Source organism: Oncorhynchus clarkii, unplaced genomic scaffold, assembly GCF_045791955.1.
Source record: "Oncorhynchus clarkii lewisi isolate Uvic-CL-2024 unplaced genomic scaffold, UVic_Ocla_1.0 unplaced_contig_5291_pilon_pilon, whole genome shotgun sequence".
In the NCBI taxonomy this organism is placed as follows: domain Eukaryota; kingdom Metazoa; phylum Chordata; class Actinopteri; order Salmoniformes; family Salmonidae; genus Oncorhynchus; species Oncorhynchus clarkii.
The window spans coordinates 24,324-38,774 of NW_027261127.1; the positions used below are offsets into that span (position 1 = coordinate 24,324).

Genomic DNA, 14,451 nt, shown 5'->3' on the forward strand with positions numbered 1-14,451 from the left:
TGCTGCTGACAACAAACCCCATAACCCCTGTCCTGTCCCTACTGCCTGTGTTGCTGCTGACAACAAACCCCATAACCCCTGTCCTGTCTACCCTACTGCCCGTGTTGCTGCTGACAATAAACCTCATAACCCCTGTCCTGTCTACCCTACTGCCTGTGTTGCTGCTGACAACAAACCCCATAACCCCTGTCCTGTCTACCCTACTGCCCGTGTTGCTGCTGACAATAAACCTCATAACCCCTGTCCTGTCCCTACTGCCTGTGTTGCTGCTGACAACAAACCCCATAACCCCTGTCCTGTCTACCCTACTGCCCGTGTTGCTGCTGACAATAAACCTCATAACCCCTGTCCTGTCTACCCTACTGCCTGTGTTGCTGCTGACAACAATCCTCATAACCCCTGTCCTGTCTACCCTACTGCCTGTGTTGCTGCTGACAACAAACCTCATAACCCCTGTCCTGTCTACCCTACTGCCTGTGTTGCTGCTGACAACAAACCTCATAACCCCTGTCCTGTCTACCCTACTGCCTGTGTTGCTGCTGACAACAAACCTCATAACCCCTGTCCTGTCTACCCTACTGCCTGTGTTGCTGCTGACAACAAACCCCATAACCCCTGTCCTGTCCCTACTGCCTGTGTTGCTGCTGACAACAAACCCCATAACCCCTGTCCTGTCTACCCTACTGCCCGTGTTGCTGCTGACAATAAACCTCATAACCCCTGTCCTGTCTACCCTACTGCCTGTGTTGCTGCTGACAACAAACCCCATAACCCCTGTCCTGTCCCTACTGCCTGTGTTGCTGCTGACAACAAACCTCATAACCCCTGTCCTGTCTACCCTACTGCCTGTGTTGCTGCTGACAACAAACCTCATAACCCATGTTCTGTCCTGTCTACCCTACTGCCTGTGCTGCTGCTGACAACAAACCTCATAACCCCTGTCCTGTCTACCCTACTGCCTGTGTTGCTGCTGACAACAAACCTCATAACCCCTGTCCTGTCTACCCTGCTGCCTGTGTTGCTGCTGACAACAAACCCCATAACCCCTGTCCTGTCCCTACTGCCTGTGTTGCTGCTGACAACAAACCTCATAACCCCTGTCCTGTCTACCCTACTGCCTGTGTTGCTGCTGACAACAAACCCCATAACCCCTGTCCTGTCCCTACTGCCTGTGTTGCTGCTGACAACAAACCTCATAACCCCTGTCCTGTCTACCCTACTGCCTGTGTTGCTGCTGACAACAAACCTCATAACCCCTGTCCTGTCTACCCTACTGCCTGTGTTGCTGCTGACAACAAACCTCATAACCCCTGTCCTGTCTACCCTGCTGCCTGTGTTGCTGCTGACAACAAACCCCATAACCCCTGTCCTGTCCCTACTGCCTGTGTTGCTGCTGACAACAAACCCCATAACCCCTGTCCTGTCTACCCTACTGCCCGTGTTGCTGCTGACAATAAACCTCATAACCCCTGTCCTGTCTACCCTACTGCCTGTGTTGCTGCTGACAACAAACCCCATAACCCCTGTCCTGTCTACCCTACTGCCCGTGTTGCTGCTGACAATAAACCTCATAACCCCTGTCCTGTCCCTACTGCCTGTGTTGCTGCTGACAACAAACCCCATAACCCCTGTCCTGTCTACCCTACTGCCCGTGTTGCTGCTGACAATAAACCTCATAACCCCTGTCCTGTCTACCCTACTGCCTGTGTTGCTGCTGACAACAAACCTCATAACCCCTGTCCTGTCTACCCTACTGCCTGTGTTGCTGCTGACAACAAACCTCATAACCCCTGTCCTGTCTACCCTACTGCCTGTGTTGCTGCTGACAACAAACCTCATAACCCCTGTCCTGTCTACCCTACTGCCTGTGTTGCTGCTGACAACAAACCTCATAACCCCTGTCCTGTCTACCCTACTGCCTGTGTTGCTGCTGACAACAAACCCCATAACCCCTGTCCTGTCCCTACTGCCTGTGTTGCTGCTGACAACAAACCCCATAACCCCTGTCCTGTCTACCCTACTGCCCGTGTTGCTGCTGACAATAAACCTCATAACCCCTGTCCTGTCTACCCTACTGCCTGTGTTGCTGCTGACAACAAACCCCATAACCCCTGTCCTGTCCCTACTGCCTGTGTTGCTGCTGACAACAAACCTCATAACCCCTGTCCTGTCTACCCTACTGCCTGTGTTGCTGCTGACAACAAACCTCATAACCCATGTTCTGTCCTGTCTACCCTACTGCCTGTGTTGCTGCTGACAACAAACCTCATAACCCCTGTCCTGTCTACCCTACTGCCTGTGTTGCTGCTGACAACAAACCTCATAACCCCTGTCCTGTCTACCCTGCTGCCTGTGTTGCTGCTGACAACAAACCCCATAACCCCTGTCCTGTCCCTACTGCCTGTGTTGCTGCTGACAACAAACCCCATAACCCCTGTCCTGTCTACCCTACTGCCCGTGTTGCTGCTGACAATAAACCTCATAACCCCTGTCCTGTCTACCCTACTGCCTGTGTTGCTGCTGACAACAAACCCCATAACCCCTGTCCTGTCTACCCTACTGCCCGTGTTGCTGCTGACAATAAACCTCATAACCCCTGTCCTGTCCCTACTGCCTGTGTTGCTGCTGACAACAAACCCCATAACCCCTGTCCTGTCTACCCTACTGCCCGTGTTGCTGCTGACAATAAACCTCATAACCCCTGTCCTGTCTACCCTACTGCCTGTGTTGCTGCTGACAACAAACCTCATAACCCCTGTCCTGTCTACCCTACTGCCTGTGTTGCTGCTGACAACAAACCTCATAACCCCTGTCCTGTCTACCCTACTGCCTGTGTTGCTGCTGACAACAAACCTCATAACCCCTGTCCTGTCTACCCTACTGCCTGTGTTGCTGCTGACAACAAACCTCATAACCCCTGTCCTGTCTACCCTACTGCCTGTGTTGCTGCTGACAACAAACCCCATAACCCCTGTCCTGTCCCTACTGCCTGTGTTGCTGCTGACAACAAACCCCATAACCCCTGTCCTGTCTACCCTACTGCCCGTGTTGCTGCTGACAATAAACCTCATAACCCCTGTCCTGTCTACCCTACTGCCTGTGTTGCTGCTGACAACAAACCCCATAACCCCTGTCCTGTCCCTACTGCCTGTGTTGCTGCTGACAACAAACCTCATAACCCCTGTCCTGTCTACCCTACTGCCTGTGTTGCTGCTGACAACAAACCTCATAACCCATGTTCTGTCCTGTCTACCCTACTGCCTGTGTTGCTGCTGACAATAAACCACAACATACGGCTATGATAGACTGTCCTCTACCTATGCTCTGTTCTCACTGCATTGTGGGTAATAAGAGTTTATACCCAACGGTTGTCATACTGTACGTCATTTGGGTGATGTGTAATCTGTATGGTTGTTCCTCTGTGGAAATAGTATCTCTGATATGTTAGAATGTAACAATGCCGGGGGGATTTTCCACCAGTAACATGTAAGACAAGACAGTTGTGGTGTTAAAGCCATCTGTGTCTATTGTCTGGCTTTTTATATGTGATGGATCAAATTGACGACTCCCTATTTTATTTATTTTTATAACATGAGACGTCTGTAATACATAAAGACTGTAGCTATCAGTGATCCTAGGAAGACGCTTAAATAAGAAGTATTAATGTTTGGTCAAATCTTTCAAATGATGAAAAACGGATTATATTAAGATTTAAATGATATAGAAATGCATGTATGCATAGTACCACTTTGTATCAAAGAAATAGCAAAAAATTATGACGAAATAATTTTTACAAAATTTATTTGAAAAGATTTGTCACGACCCAAATCTTAATACTAACCAATCAAATGTGACTTCCTGGATGAGTTTGTTTGTTGTTTATGATGACATGGATATGATACATGGTTTACTAGAGTATTGACCAATGAAATAAATGACAACACTTATTGAGGTGATCTCAATCAAATTTCAATCAATAAAAAGTTTATACACTTTTAACCTTGTAGAGCTCAAATAACAACTGCCTTGACAATGCAGACATTGAGACAAACACTATTATTGTTCACTAAGAGTCAATGGAAATCAATGCAAAACTGAGAAAATGTGAGAGAATCTTGTCTGATATACTGTACACTTTGCAGTAAACTACAAAATACTTGACTAAATGTTTTGAGCACAACAGTACACATACACAGTAAGCTTAATGACATGACACAAAAAGAGGGAAACAGAAGAGTACACAACAGGATCACCACTCGAGTGGTTAATGCCCTAACTTGGTAGAAGATTATCCCCATATGAATATGATGCATAATTACAATAGGTTGGACCCCTGTGTCCTACTATGGTATCATCACAAATACATTATCAACTTCCGCTAATATACTGAGTGTACAAAACATTCCATGACAGACTGACCAGGTGAACCCAGGTGAAAGCTATGATCCCTTATTGATGTCACTTTGTTAAATCCACTTCAATCAGTGTAGATGAAGGGGAGGAGACGGGTTAAAGAAGGATTTTTAAGTCTTGAGACATGGATTGTGTATGTGTGCCATTCTTATGGTGAATGGGTAAGACAAAAGATGTCAGTGCCTTTGAACAGGGTATGGTAGTAGGTGCCAGGAGCACCGGTTTGTATCAAGAACTGCAACGCTGCTGGGTTTTTCACACAACAGTTTCCTGTGTGTATCAAGAATGGTCCACCACTTAAAGGACATCCAGTCAATTTGACACAACTGTGGGAAGTATTGGAGTCAACATGGGCCAGCATCCCTGTGGAACACTTTGGACACCTTGTAGAGTCAACATGGGCCAGCATCCCTGTGGAACACTTTGGACACCTTGTAGAGTCCATTCTCTGGCAAATTGAGAATGTTCTGAGGGCAAAAAGGGGGTGCAACTCAATATTAGGAAGGTGTACTTAATGTTTTGTACACTCAGTGTATATTTAGATTGAAAAACACCTACATCCCTTTTCCTTTCATTGAATGGAGGTTAAATAATTGATAAACCCTGTGTATAATTGTTTTTGTTTTTTTTATCAAGATCATAATGAAGAGTTTGGGCAGGGTTCAACTGCAATGTTCTTCAATCCTACTCCTGGGGACCTTAGTGGTGTGCAGGCTTTGTTCCAGCCTGGTACTTGAACATCTAATTCAACTAACCAACAAATCATCAATCCCTTTATTCCAAGGAATGTAAAGCTTGGAGTCAATAATAACCTAAATGAACCTGTCCTCTGCTCAGTTCTCCCCAGTGGAATCATACCAAAGACTCTAAAAACGCTTGGCATTCAGCATTATTAAGGAGATGAATTTGGGTAAAAGGCCCCGCGGTAGACTAGCGTCTTACCCAGGGGTTGTGCTTGTACACTAAACTACCTCATGCTACAGAAACAGGAGATGGTCTCCTGCCCTGTGGGCCGTACGTTCAGGCTCGGACAAGGCTGCTCAGTTGTCAGTTGATGACCTCATTGTGGTCGTAGTAGTGCTCCAGCTCAGAGAAGATGTCGTTGGGGTTCCTGCAGCTGAGGTTACAGAAGCAGGCGTTGATCCACATCACCTGCCATGTCAGAGTGGCTCCGTTGGGACACTCGAACTCCACCTCGATAGTCCTGGACTTGTAAGGGATGCAGCAGCGATCGTCTGTGGCCACGCAGACACCACAGTATTTTGGACGGTAGGGCTTCTTGCTGTTGCAGCCTGAGATGGTGAAGTTCTGGCTCTGCTCCTCCCTGTAAATGTTCAGACACTTCTTCCCTGGCTGAGGGGTTCATAGGTCAACATGGGTCAGAATCAACACTTGAGTGGTTGACATATGGAGTCAGGATACCGTTACACTGTCAAAATGATGTTCAACTGTATTGAGAAAACATATGTCACCCATATGCCTTTAAAACCATGTTCATGTGCACAATACATGAGTTGATGAAGTTGGGCCTGGTTTCATTGAAAGCAAAAGTGAGAGATATTGTGTGTGTCTATAAAGTGTACTACTTTTGACCAGGGACCAACCTATTCCCTATAGAGTGCAGTACTTTTGACCAGAGCCCTATGGGTAGTACACTTTATAGGGAATATGGTGCCATTTAGGGCACAAGCCACGACAGATGTTCTCACCTTGATGTGCTTGGTGATGTCCACGTCACAGGGCCGGATGTTGCAGAGGCGCGACTCCTTGATCAACTCACACTGGTCGTTGGCGTTGGAGATCCTCAGGGACAGGCCACGTCCACAGGTCTTGGAACACGGGGACCAGGAGGTTGTCTGGGTAATGCAGTTCTTAAGCCAGACCTCATTGTGGCTGGCACGCACTGCCATGTCAACAGAGGAACAGACTCCTGATTAGGGATGCCAAATTCCAGTAACTTCCCCCCCCAAAAACACCCAGGTTTTCCAGAAATCCTGGTTGGAAGATTCCTGGATTCCCTGCTTATTCCTTCCTGATTTCAGAAATCTTCCAAACTGGTTTTCTGGGAAACCAATGGGCCCCATAGTGCTCTGGTCAAAAGTGGTGCACTACATAGGACATAGGGTACCATTTGAGATGCATTCCATAGAATGTAGTAGTGTACCTATCTCCGCATCTCCGTCTGCCTTGCGCGTCTTCCTGGGCTCGTCACAGATCCACTGCTCACAGCATCGGCCCGGCAGCTTAACCCGCCTGGGCGTCTGGCACCACACCCGGGGCGGTTGGGAGTCTGTGCAGAGCGGCACACAACCGATGGCGCCGTTTACACACAGACAGCGATACTTACAGCTGGGTTGGAAGCTCTGACCGTTGCGGTAGATCACTCCGTCGTACTCGCAGCCTGTGCCCACCATGTCTGTTTGATAGATCATGTAAAATAATAAGAGTCAGCGCTACACAGTAAAGTACATCCCCTATAGGTATACATAGGAAAACAAGAAACGCGTTATAGTTGAGACTGTTCAATGTCGGCATTCCAGCTCTAAACGCCTTCCTCAAGAGAGACCCGTGTGTCAATGCACTGTGGCACACGACGAAATACATGCATCAATTCAGTTGTCGAATCAAAACAACGTCCCTTCTCATTACTGTCTCTATATTTACAAACGGACTTCACAGCACAGATGGAGATGGTACAACGACACAACTCAAAGAGGAAAGTTATCTGACTTCACAGCACAGATGGAGATGATACAACGATACAACTCAAAGAGGAAAGTTATCTGACTTCACAGCACAGATGGAGATGGTACAACGATACAACTCAAAGAGGAAAGTTATCTGACTTCACAGCACAGATGGAGATGATACAACGATACAACTCAAAGAGGAAAGTTATCTGACTTCACAGCACAGATGGAGATGATACAACGATACAACTCAAAGAGGAAAGTTATCTGACTTCACAGCACAGATGGAGATGATACAACGATACAACTCAAAGAGGAAAGTTATCTGACTTCACAGCACAGATGGAGATGATACAACGATACAACTCAAAGAGGAAAGTTATCTGACTTCACAGCACAGATGGAGATGATACAACGATACAACTCAAAGAGGAAAGTTATCTGACTTCACAGCACAGATGGAGATGATACAACGATACAACTCAAAGAGGAAAGTTATCTGACTTCACAGCACAGATGGAGATGATACAACGATACAACTCAAAGAGGAAAGTTATCTGACTTCACAGCACAGATGGAGATGATACAACGATACAACTCAAAGAGGAAAGTTATCTGACTTCACAGCACAGATGGAGATGATACAACGATACAACTCAAAGAGGAAAGTTATCTGACTTCACAGCACAGATGGAGATGATACAACGATACAACTCAAAGAGGAAAGTTATCTGACTTCACAGCACAGATGGAGATGATACAACGATACAACTCAAAGAGGAAAGTTATCTGACTTCACAGCACAGATGGAGATGATACAACGATACAACTCAAAGAGGAAAGTTATCTGACTTCACAGCACAGATGGAGATGATACAACGATACAACTCAAAGAGGAAAGTTATCTGACTTCACAGCACAGATGGAGATGATACAACGATACAACTCAAAGAGGAAAGTTATCTGACTTCACAGCACAGATGGAGATGATACAACGATACAACTCAAAGAGGAAAGTTATCTGACTTCACAGCACAGATGGAGATGGTACAACGATACAACTCAAAGAGGAAAGTTATCTGACTTCACAGTACAGATGGAGATGATACAACGATACAACTCAAAGAGGAAAGTTATCTGACACTTACAGGCACATACTCCTTTTTCGTACCTCGGCTTGTCCACGCTGTAGTCACAGTACAGTCCCTTATGGTAGTCACAGACGTCTGCCTCGTTGCAGGTCTCCCCCACCTGTTTGGAACAGGCCTTACAGCAGTCACAGCCGTCCATCAGCACACTGACCCCTGGCGGACACAGGGGGGCGCTCTTGGCACACTTGCACGGCCATTTGCAGTACGCTGTACGGTTATACAGCTCTATGGTCGCCGTCAAGGGAGGCATGGCTGTGGAATGTTGGGAAAAGACCTGTAGGATGGACAGAACAACATTTATGAAATACTGGGTCATACTGGTGGGTTGGTCTTTAGCATGTCATGTTGTGCTATTCCTGAAAACCCACAGAATGGAGACCAGCAGCAGCTCCAGGTTCATCATCACTACCTATGTCATTGGTCATGTGCACCAACTAACATCCCCTCCTCACATAGCCAGTATAGTAGACAGGGGTTATGGGGTCACCCAGCCAGTATAGTGATATAGTAGACAGGGGTTATGGGGTCACCCAGCCAGTATAGTGATACAGTAGACAGGGGTTATGGGGTCACCCAGACAGTATAGTGATATAGTAGACAGGGGTTATGGGGTCACCCAGCCAGTATAGTGATACAGTAGACAGGGGTTACATTGGAATGGGGCCTGTAGTTGCATTCACCCCAAATTTGTTGTGGAAGGAAGTCGTTCTTCCAGGAACATTTTTAACAGTAGTACAAGACATCAGACCACAGCAGGTGGAAATATGTTTGATTCCAGAGGGAAACACTCTGACACATTTCCAAACTAAGGCCAGGAGTTCCACCACCAACCTAAAGATTAAGATAACGTTGTGTATGAGGCTGCAGTATTGTAGACTGAAGATCAATGTAGGGTAGGGATCACATGCAAAACATACCCGTTTGTTCTTCCTTAGTCTTTACATTTATTGAATTCAATCTAGTTCAGTCAGCCCCATGGACACAAATACCAAATTGGATCTAGTGGTTTGGTTTCCCCTTATAAAGTAATCCATGGGACTAGTGACTGACAGAAATAAATCACTTTCAGGCCAGGGTCATTTAACCACACCTACCAAATAACACACTTCAAACTATATTAGTCAGAGACAGTACTGAGGTAGTACCTGACCTGTCATTAGCTGAGCTAAAATGAGAGAGAGTGGAGGAGAGAGTAGAGGAAAGAGAGAGTGGAGGAGAGAGTAGAGGAGTGGCCAATCTTAGCGTTTCATGACTGTCTAGGTTTCAGCGCTAGCACAGAGACAGATTCTGAGTAGGTCTATTGTATGATTAACATTGACAACACGATTATAGCCAGTGTCAATGCGAAACCAATAATGGGTAATTGGCACCGCGCGCAAAAAGTCTCTGTGTGTTATTACGCAATTAAATAATCTAATCTGGATAGATGTGCACAACCTGCGATCATTTATATGTCTCATATTCTTATGATCTGTAATCCATAACCTGTAATCTTGAAAACCATAGATAAAATAAATCAAAAGTTAGTATGAACGTTAGAATTAAATCAAATAATTAATGTTACCTGATGAGTGCTGGCTACTATTAGAATCCACGGCAGAAGCCACCTCATTACGAGATTCCAATATCAACTTCATTGAACCCAGAATGAGATTCTTGTAAAAAAAAAAAGAGAATTTATTCCACGAGCTAAGATTGTTGCAAAACGGCGCGGTGCAAATGACAGCCAGCGCCGGTCAACGCTCGCTACAAGTGAGTCCTTCTGTCTGACGTCACATTTCGGGACAAACCCTGGAGTTTTGCTTTGGTGGTTTTAATCCCGTCCTTTTCTCCAGTCCCCACCTCTCCCTCCTCCACACACACACAAAAACATATTTTTAGAAAGCTTGGGCTGACCAATAAAAATAAATAGTTGATACAACATAACATCATCTTCCTTAAAGCTTCTCTGTATGTTGATTTATTAATAAAAACAATTTTAAACAAATTCAAACCAATCGCCCGCCCGCCTGCCCGCCTGCCTGATAAATTCATTTCATAGTCCAATAAAATGTCCAAAACCCCAATTTAACTCACACATAAACTTGAAGAATAACCTTGCACATAAAATATGTGCTTTTAATAATCCCAGTCAAAGGTAAATATAAACTTCACTCAAACAGTCACTTCTACAAGCAGATGCTGAAATACTTGGTGAACCATCGTTGTTGGGTTTTCAATGAGATGTTGAATTGAACGCTGCAAAGGGATAAAAGCACAGGATAGGATTTAACTAAACCACACACTGGCTTTCATTTCTTTAACATGTACAGTACAGCACTGGGTAAACAAAGTTATACTTTGGACAGGGACTACTGTGTTTGTTTAGGAATATACATTTTGATGCGGCAGGGTAGCCTAGTGGTTAGAGCGTTGGTCTTGTAACCGGAAGGTTGCAAGTTCAAACCCCCGAGCTGACAAGGTACAAATCTGTCGTTCTGAACAGGCAGTTAACCCACTGTTCCTAGGCCGTCATTGAAAATAAGAATTTGTTCTTAACTGACTTGCCTAGTTAAATAAAGGTTTTAAAAAAATCATTGTTATTTATTTCCAGTCTTGGATATGGGGGGCTCTGGTACTCTCAAAGAGGCTCAGCGTTCAGGGTTAACAAGCCACACAGGCCCCTGGACCAGAGCTAAAAATTTAGAAAAGGTTCAAGGGGAATACTGTATTAATCCTAAAATGTTATAGAGGAATACTGTATTAATCCTAAAATGTTATAGAGGAATACTGTATTAATCCTAAAATGTTATAGAGGAATACTGTATTAATCCTAAAATGTTATAGAGGAATACTTTATTAATCCTAAAATGTTAGAGAGGAATACTGTATTAATCCTAAAATGTTATAGAGGAATACTGTATTAATCCTAAAAGGTTAGAGAGGAATACTGTATTAATCCTAAAATGTTAGAGAGGAATACTGTATTAATTATAAAATGTTAGAGAGGAATACTGTATTAATTATAAAATGTTAGAGAGGAATACTGTATTAATTATAAAAGGTTATAGAGGAATACTGTATTAATCCTAAAAGGTTCAAGATGAATACTGTATTAATCCTAAAAGGTTATAGAGGAATACTGTATTAATCCTAAAATGTTAGAGAGGAATACTGTATTAATCCTAAAAGGTTAGAGGAATACTGTATTAATCCTAAAAGGTTATAGAGGAATACTGTATTAATCCTAAAAGGTTCAAGAGGAATACTGTATTAATCCTAAAAGGTTATAGAGGAATACTGTATTAATCCTAAAATGTTAGAGGAATACTGTATTAATTATAAAAGGTTATAGAGGAATACTGTATTAATCCTAAAATGTTAGAGGAATACTGTATTAATCCTAAAAGGTTAGAGGAATACTGTATTAATCCTAAAATGTTAGAGGAATACTGTATTAATCCTAAAAGGTTAGAGGAATACTGTATTAATCCTAAAAGGTTAGAGGAATACTGTATAAATCCTAAAATGTTAGAGGAATACTGTATTAATCCTAAAAGGTTAGAGGAATACTGTATTAATCCTAAAATGTTAGAGAAATACTGTATTAATCCTAAAAGGTTAGATGAATACTGTATTAATCCTAAAAGGTTCAAGAGGAATACTGTATTAATCCTAAAAGGTTATAGAGGAATACTGTATTAATCCTAAAATGTTAGAGAGGAATACTGTATTAATTATAAAAGGTTATAGAGGAATACTGTATTAATCCTAAAATATTAGAGGAATACTGTATTAATCCTAAAAGGTTAGAGAGGAATACTGTATTAATCCTAAAAGGTTCAAGGGGAATACTGTATTAATCCTAAAAGGTTAGAGAGGAATACTGTATTAATTATAATAGGTTATAGGAATACTGTATTAATTATAGAGGAATACTGTATTAATCCTAAAATGTTAGAGGAATACTGTATTAATCCTAAAAGGTTAGAGGAATACTGTATTAATCCTAAAATGTTAGAGGAATACTGTATTAATCCTAAAAGGTTAGAGGAATACTGTATTAATCCTAAAATGTTAGAGGAATACTGTATTAATCCTAAAATGTTATAGAGGAATACTGTATTAATCCTAAAATGTTAGAGGAATACTGTATTAATCCTAAAAGGTTAGAGAGGAATACTGTATTAATCCTAAAAGGTTCAAGAGGAATACTGTATTAATCCTAAAATGTTAGAGGAATACTGTATTAATCCTAAAATGTTAGAGGAATACTGTATTAATCCTAAAAGGTTAGAGAGGAATACTGTATTAATCCTAAAAGGTTCAAGAGGAATACTGTATTAATTATAAAAGGTACAAGAGGAATACTGTATTAATCCTAAAATGTTATAGAGGAATACTGTATTAATCCTAAAAGGTTAGAGAGGAATACTGTATTAATCCTAAAAGGTTCAAGAGGAGTACTGTATTAATCCTAAAATGTTATAGAGGAATACTGTATTAATCCTAAAAGGTTCAAGAGGAATACTGTATTAATCCTAAAATGTTATAGAGGAATACTGTATTAATCCTAAAATGTTAGAGAGGAATACTGTATTAATCCTAAAATGTTAGAGGAATACTGTATTAATCCTAAAATGTTAGAGGAATACTGTATTAATCCTAAAATGTTATAGAGGAATACTGTATTAATCCTAAAATGTTAGAGGAATACTGTATTAATCCTAAAATGTTAGAGGAATACTGTATTAATCCTAAAATGTTATAGAGGAATACTGTATTAATCCTAAAATGTTATAGAGGAATACTGTATTAATCCTAAAATGTTAGAGGAATACTGTATTAATCCTAAAAGGTTAGAGGAATACTGTATTAATCCTAAAATGTTAGAGGAATACTGTATTAATCCTAAAAGGTTAGAGGAATACTGTATTAATCCTAAAAGGTTCAAGAGGAATACTGTATTAATCCTAAAAGGTTATAGAGGAATACTGTATTAATCCTAAAATGTTAGAGAGGAATACTGTATTAATTATAAAAGGTTATAGAGGAATACTGTATTAATCCTAAAATGTTAGAGGAATACTGTATTAATCCTAAAAGGTTAGAGAGGAATACTGTATTAATCCTAAAAGGTTCAAGGGGAATACTGTATTAATCCTAAAATGTTAGAGAGGAATACTGTATTAATCCTAAAATGTTATAGAGGAATACTGTATTAATTATAAAAGGTTAGAGAGGAATACTGTATTAATCCTAAAAGGTTCAAGAGGAGTACTGTATTAATCCTAAAATGTTATAGAGGAATACTGTATTAATCCTAAAATGTTAGAGAGGAATACTGTATTAATCCTAAAATGTTAGAGGAATACTGTATTAATCCTAAAATGTTAGAGGAATACTGTATTAATCCTAAAATGTTATAGAGGAAAACTGTATTAATCCTAAAATGTTAGAGGAATACTGTATTAATCCTAAAAGGTTAGAGAGGAATACTGTATTAATCCTAAAAGGTTCAAGAGGAATACTGTATTAATTATAAAAGGTTCAAGAGGAATACTGTATTAATCCTAAAATGTTAGAGGAATACTGTATTAATCCTAAAATGTTAGAGGAATACTGTATTAATCCTAAAAGGTTAGAGAGGAATACTGTATTAATCCTAAAAGGTTCAAGAGGAATACTGTATTAATTATAAAAGGTACAAGAGGAATACTGTATTAATCCTAAAATGTTATAGAGGAATACTGTATTAATCCTAAAAGGTTAGAGGAATACTGTATTGATCCTAAAATGTTAGAGGAATACTGTATTAATCCTAAAAGGTTAGAGGAATACTGTATTAATCCTAAAAGGTTCAAGAGGAATACTGTATTAATCCTAAAAGGTTATAGAGGAATACTGTATTAATCCTAAAATGTTAGAGAGGAATACTGTATTAATTATAAAAGGTTATAGAGGAATACTGTATTAATCCTAAAATGTTATAGAGGAATACTGTATTAATCCTAAAATGTTAGAGAGGAATACTGTATTAATTATAAAATGTTAGAGAGGAATACTGTATTAATTATAAAATGTTAGAGAGGGATACTGTATTAATTATAAAAGGTTATAGAGGAATACTGTATTAATCCTAAAAGGGTCAAGAGGAATACTGTATTAATCCTAAAAGGTTATAGAGGAATACTGTATTAATCCTAAAATGTTAGAGA

General features: G+C 41.2%; 1 protein-coding gene across 2 annotated transcripts; it reads right to left on the bottom strand.

Annotated features, from left to right (window-relative positions):
* Positions 1-4,041: 4,041 nt before the first annotated feature.
* LOC139404984 (CCN family member 4-like) lies at positions 4,042-10,043 on the bottom strand. Of its 2 annotated transcripts, XR_011633859.1 has the most exons (6): positions 9,819-10,043; positions 8,252-8,528; positions 6,578-6,829; positions 6,123-6,316; positions 4,845-5,766; positions 4,042-4,796 (listed from the first exon to the last, which is right to left on the bottom strand). XR_011633859.1 is itself a non-coding variant. In XM_071147547.1 (5 exons), the coding sequence occupies exons 1-5, from the start codon at positions 9,864-9,866 to the stop codon at positions 5,461-5,463; spliced, it is 1,077 nt and encodes a 358-aa protein (XP_071003648.1). In that variant the 5' UTR covers positions 9,867-10,043; the 3' UTR covers positions 4,042-5,460. The 2 variants fall into 2 exon arrangements, 1 of the variants encoding a protein (XP_071003648.1); XM_071147547.1 differs by having other exon boundaries at positions 4,042-5,766.
* Positions 10,044-14,451: the final 4,408 nt, after the last annotated feature.

Coding starts and splice junctions, on each gene's coding strand:
- LOC139404984 (XM_071147547.1), bottom strand. CDS start 9,866: ATGAGGTGGCTTCTGCCGTGGATTCTAATAGTAGCCAGCACTCATCAG. Junction 8,529..9,818: donor TAGTAGCCAGCACTCATCAG/GTAACATTAATT, acceptor TCCATCCTACAG/GTCTTTTCCCAACATTCCAC. Junction 6,830..8,251: donor CGAAAAAGGAGTATGTGCCT/GTAAGTGTCAGA, acceptor TCTATCAAACAG/ACATGGTGGGCACAGGCTGC.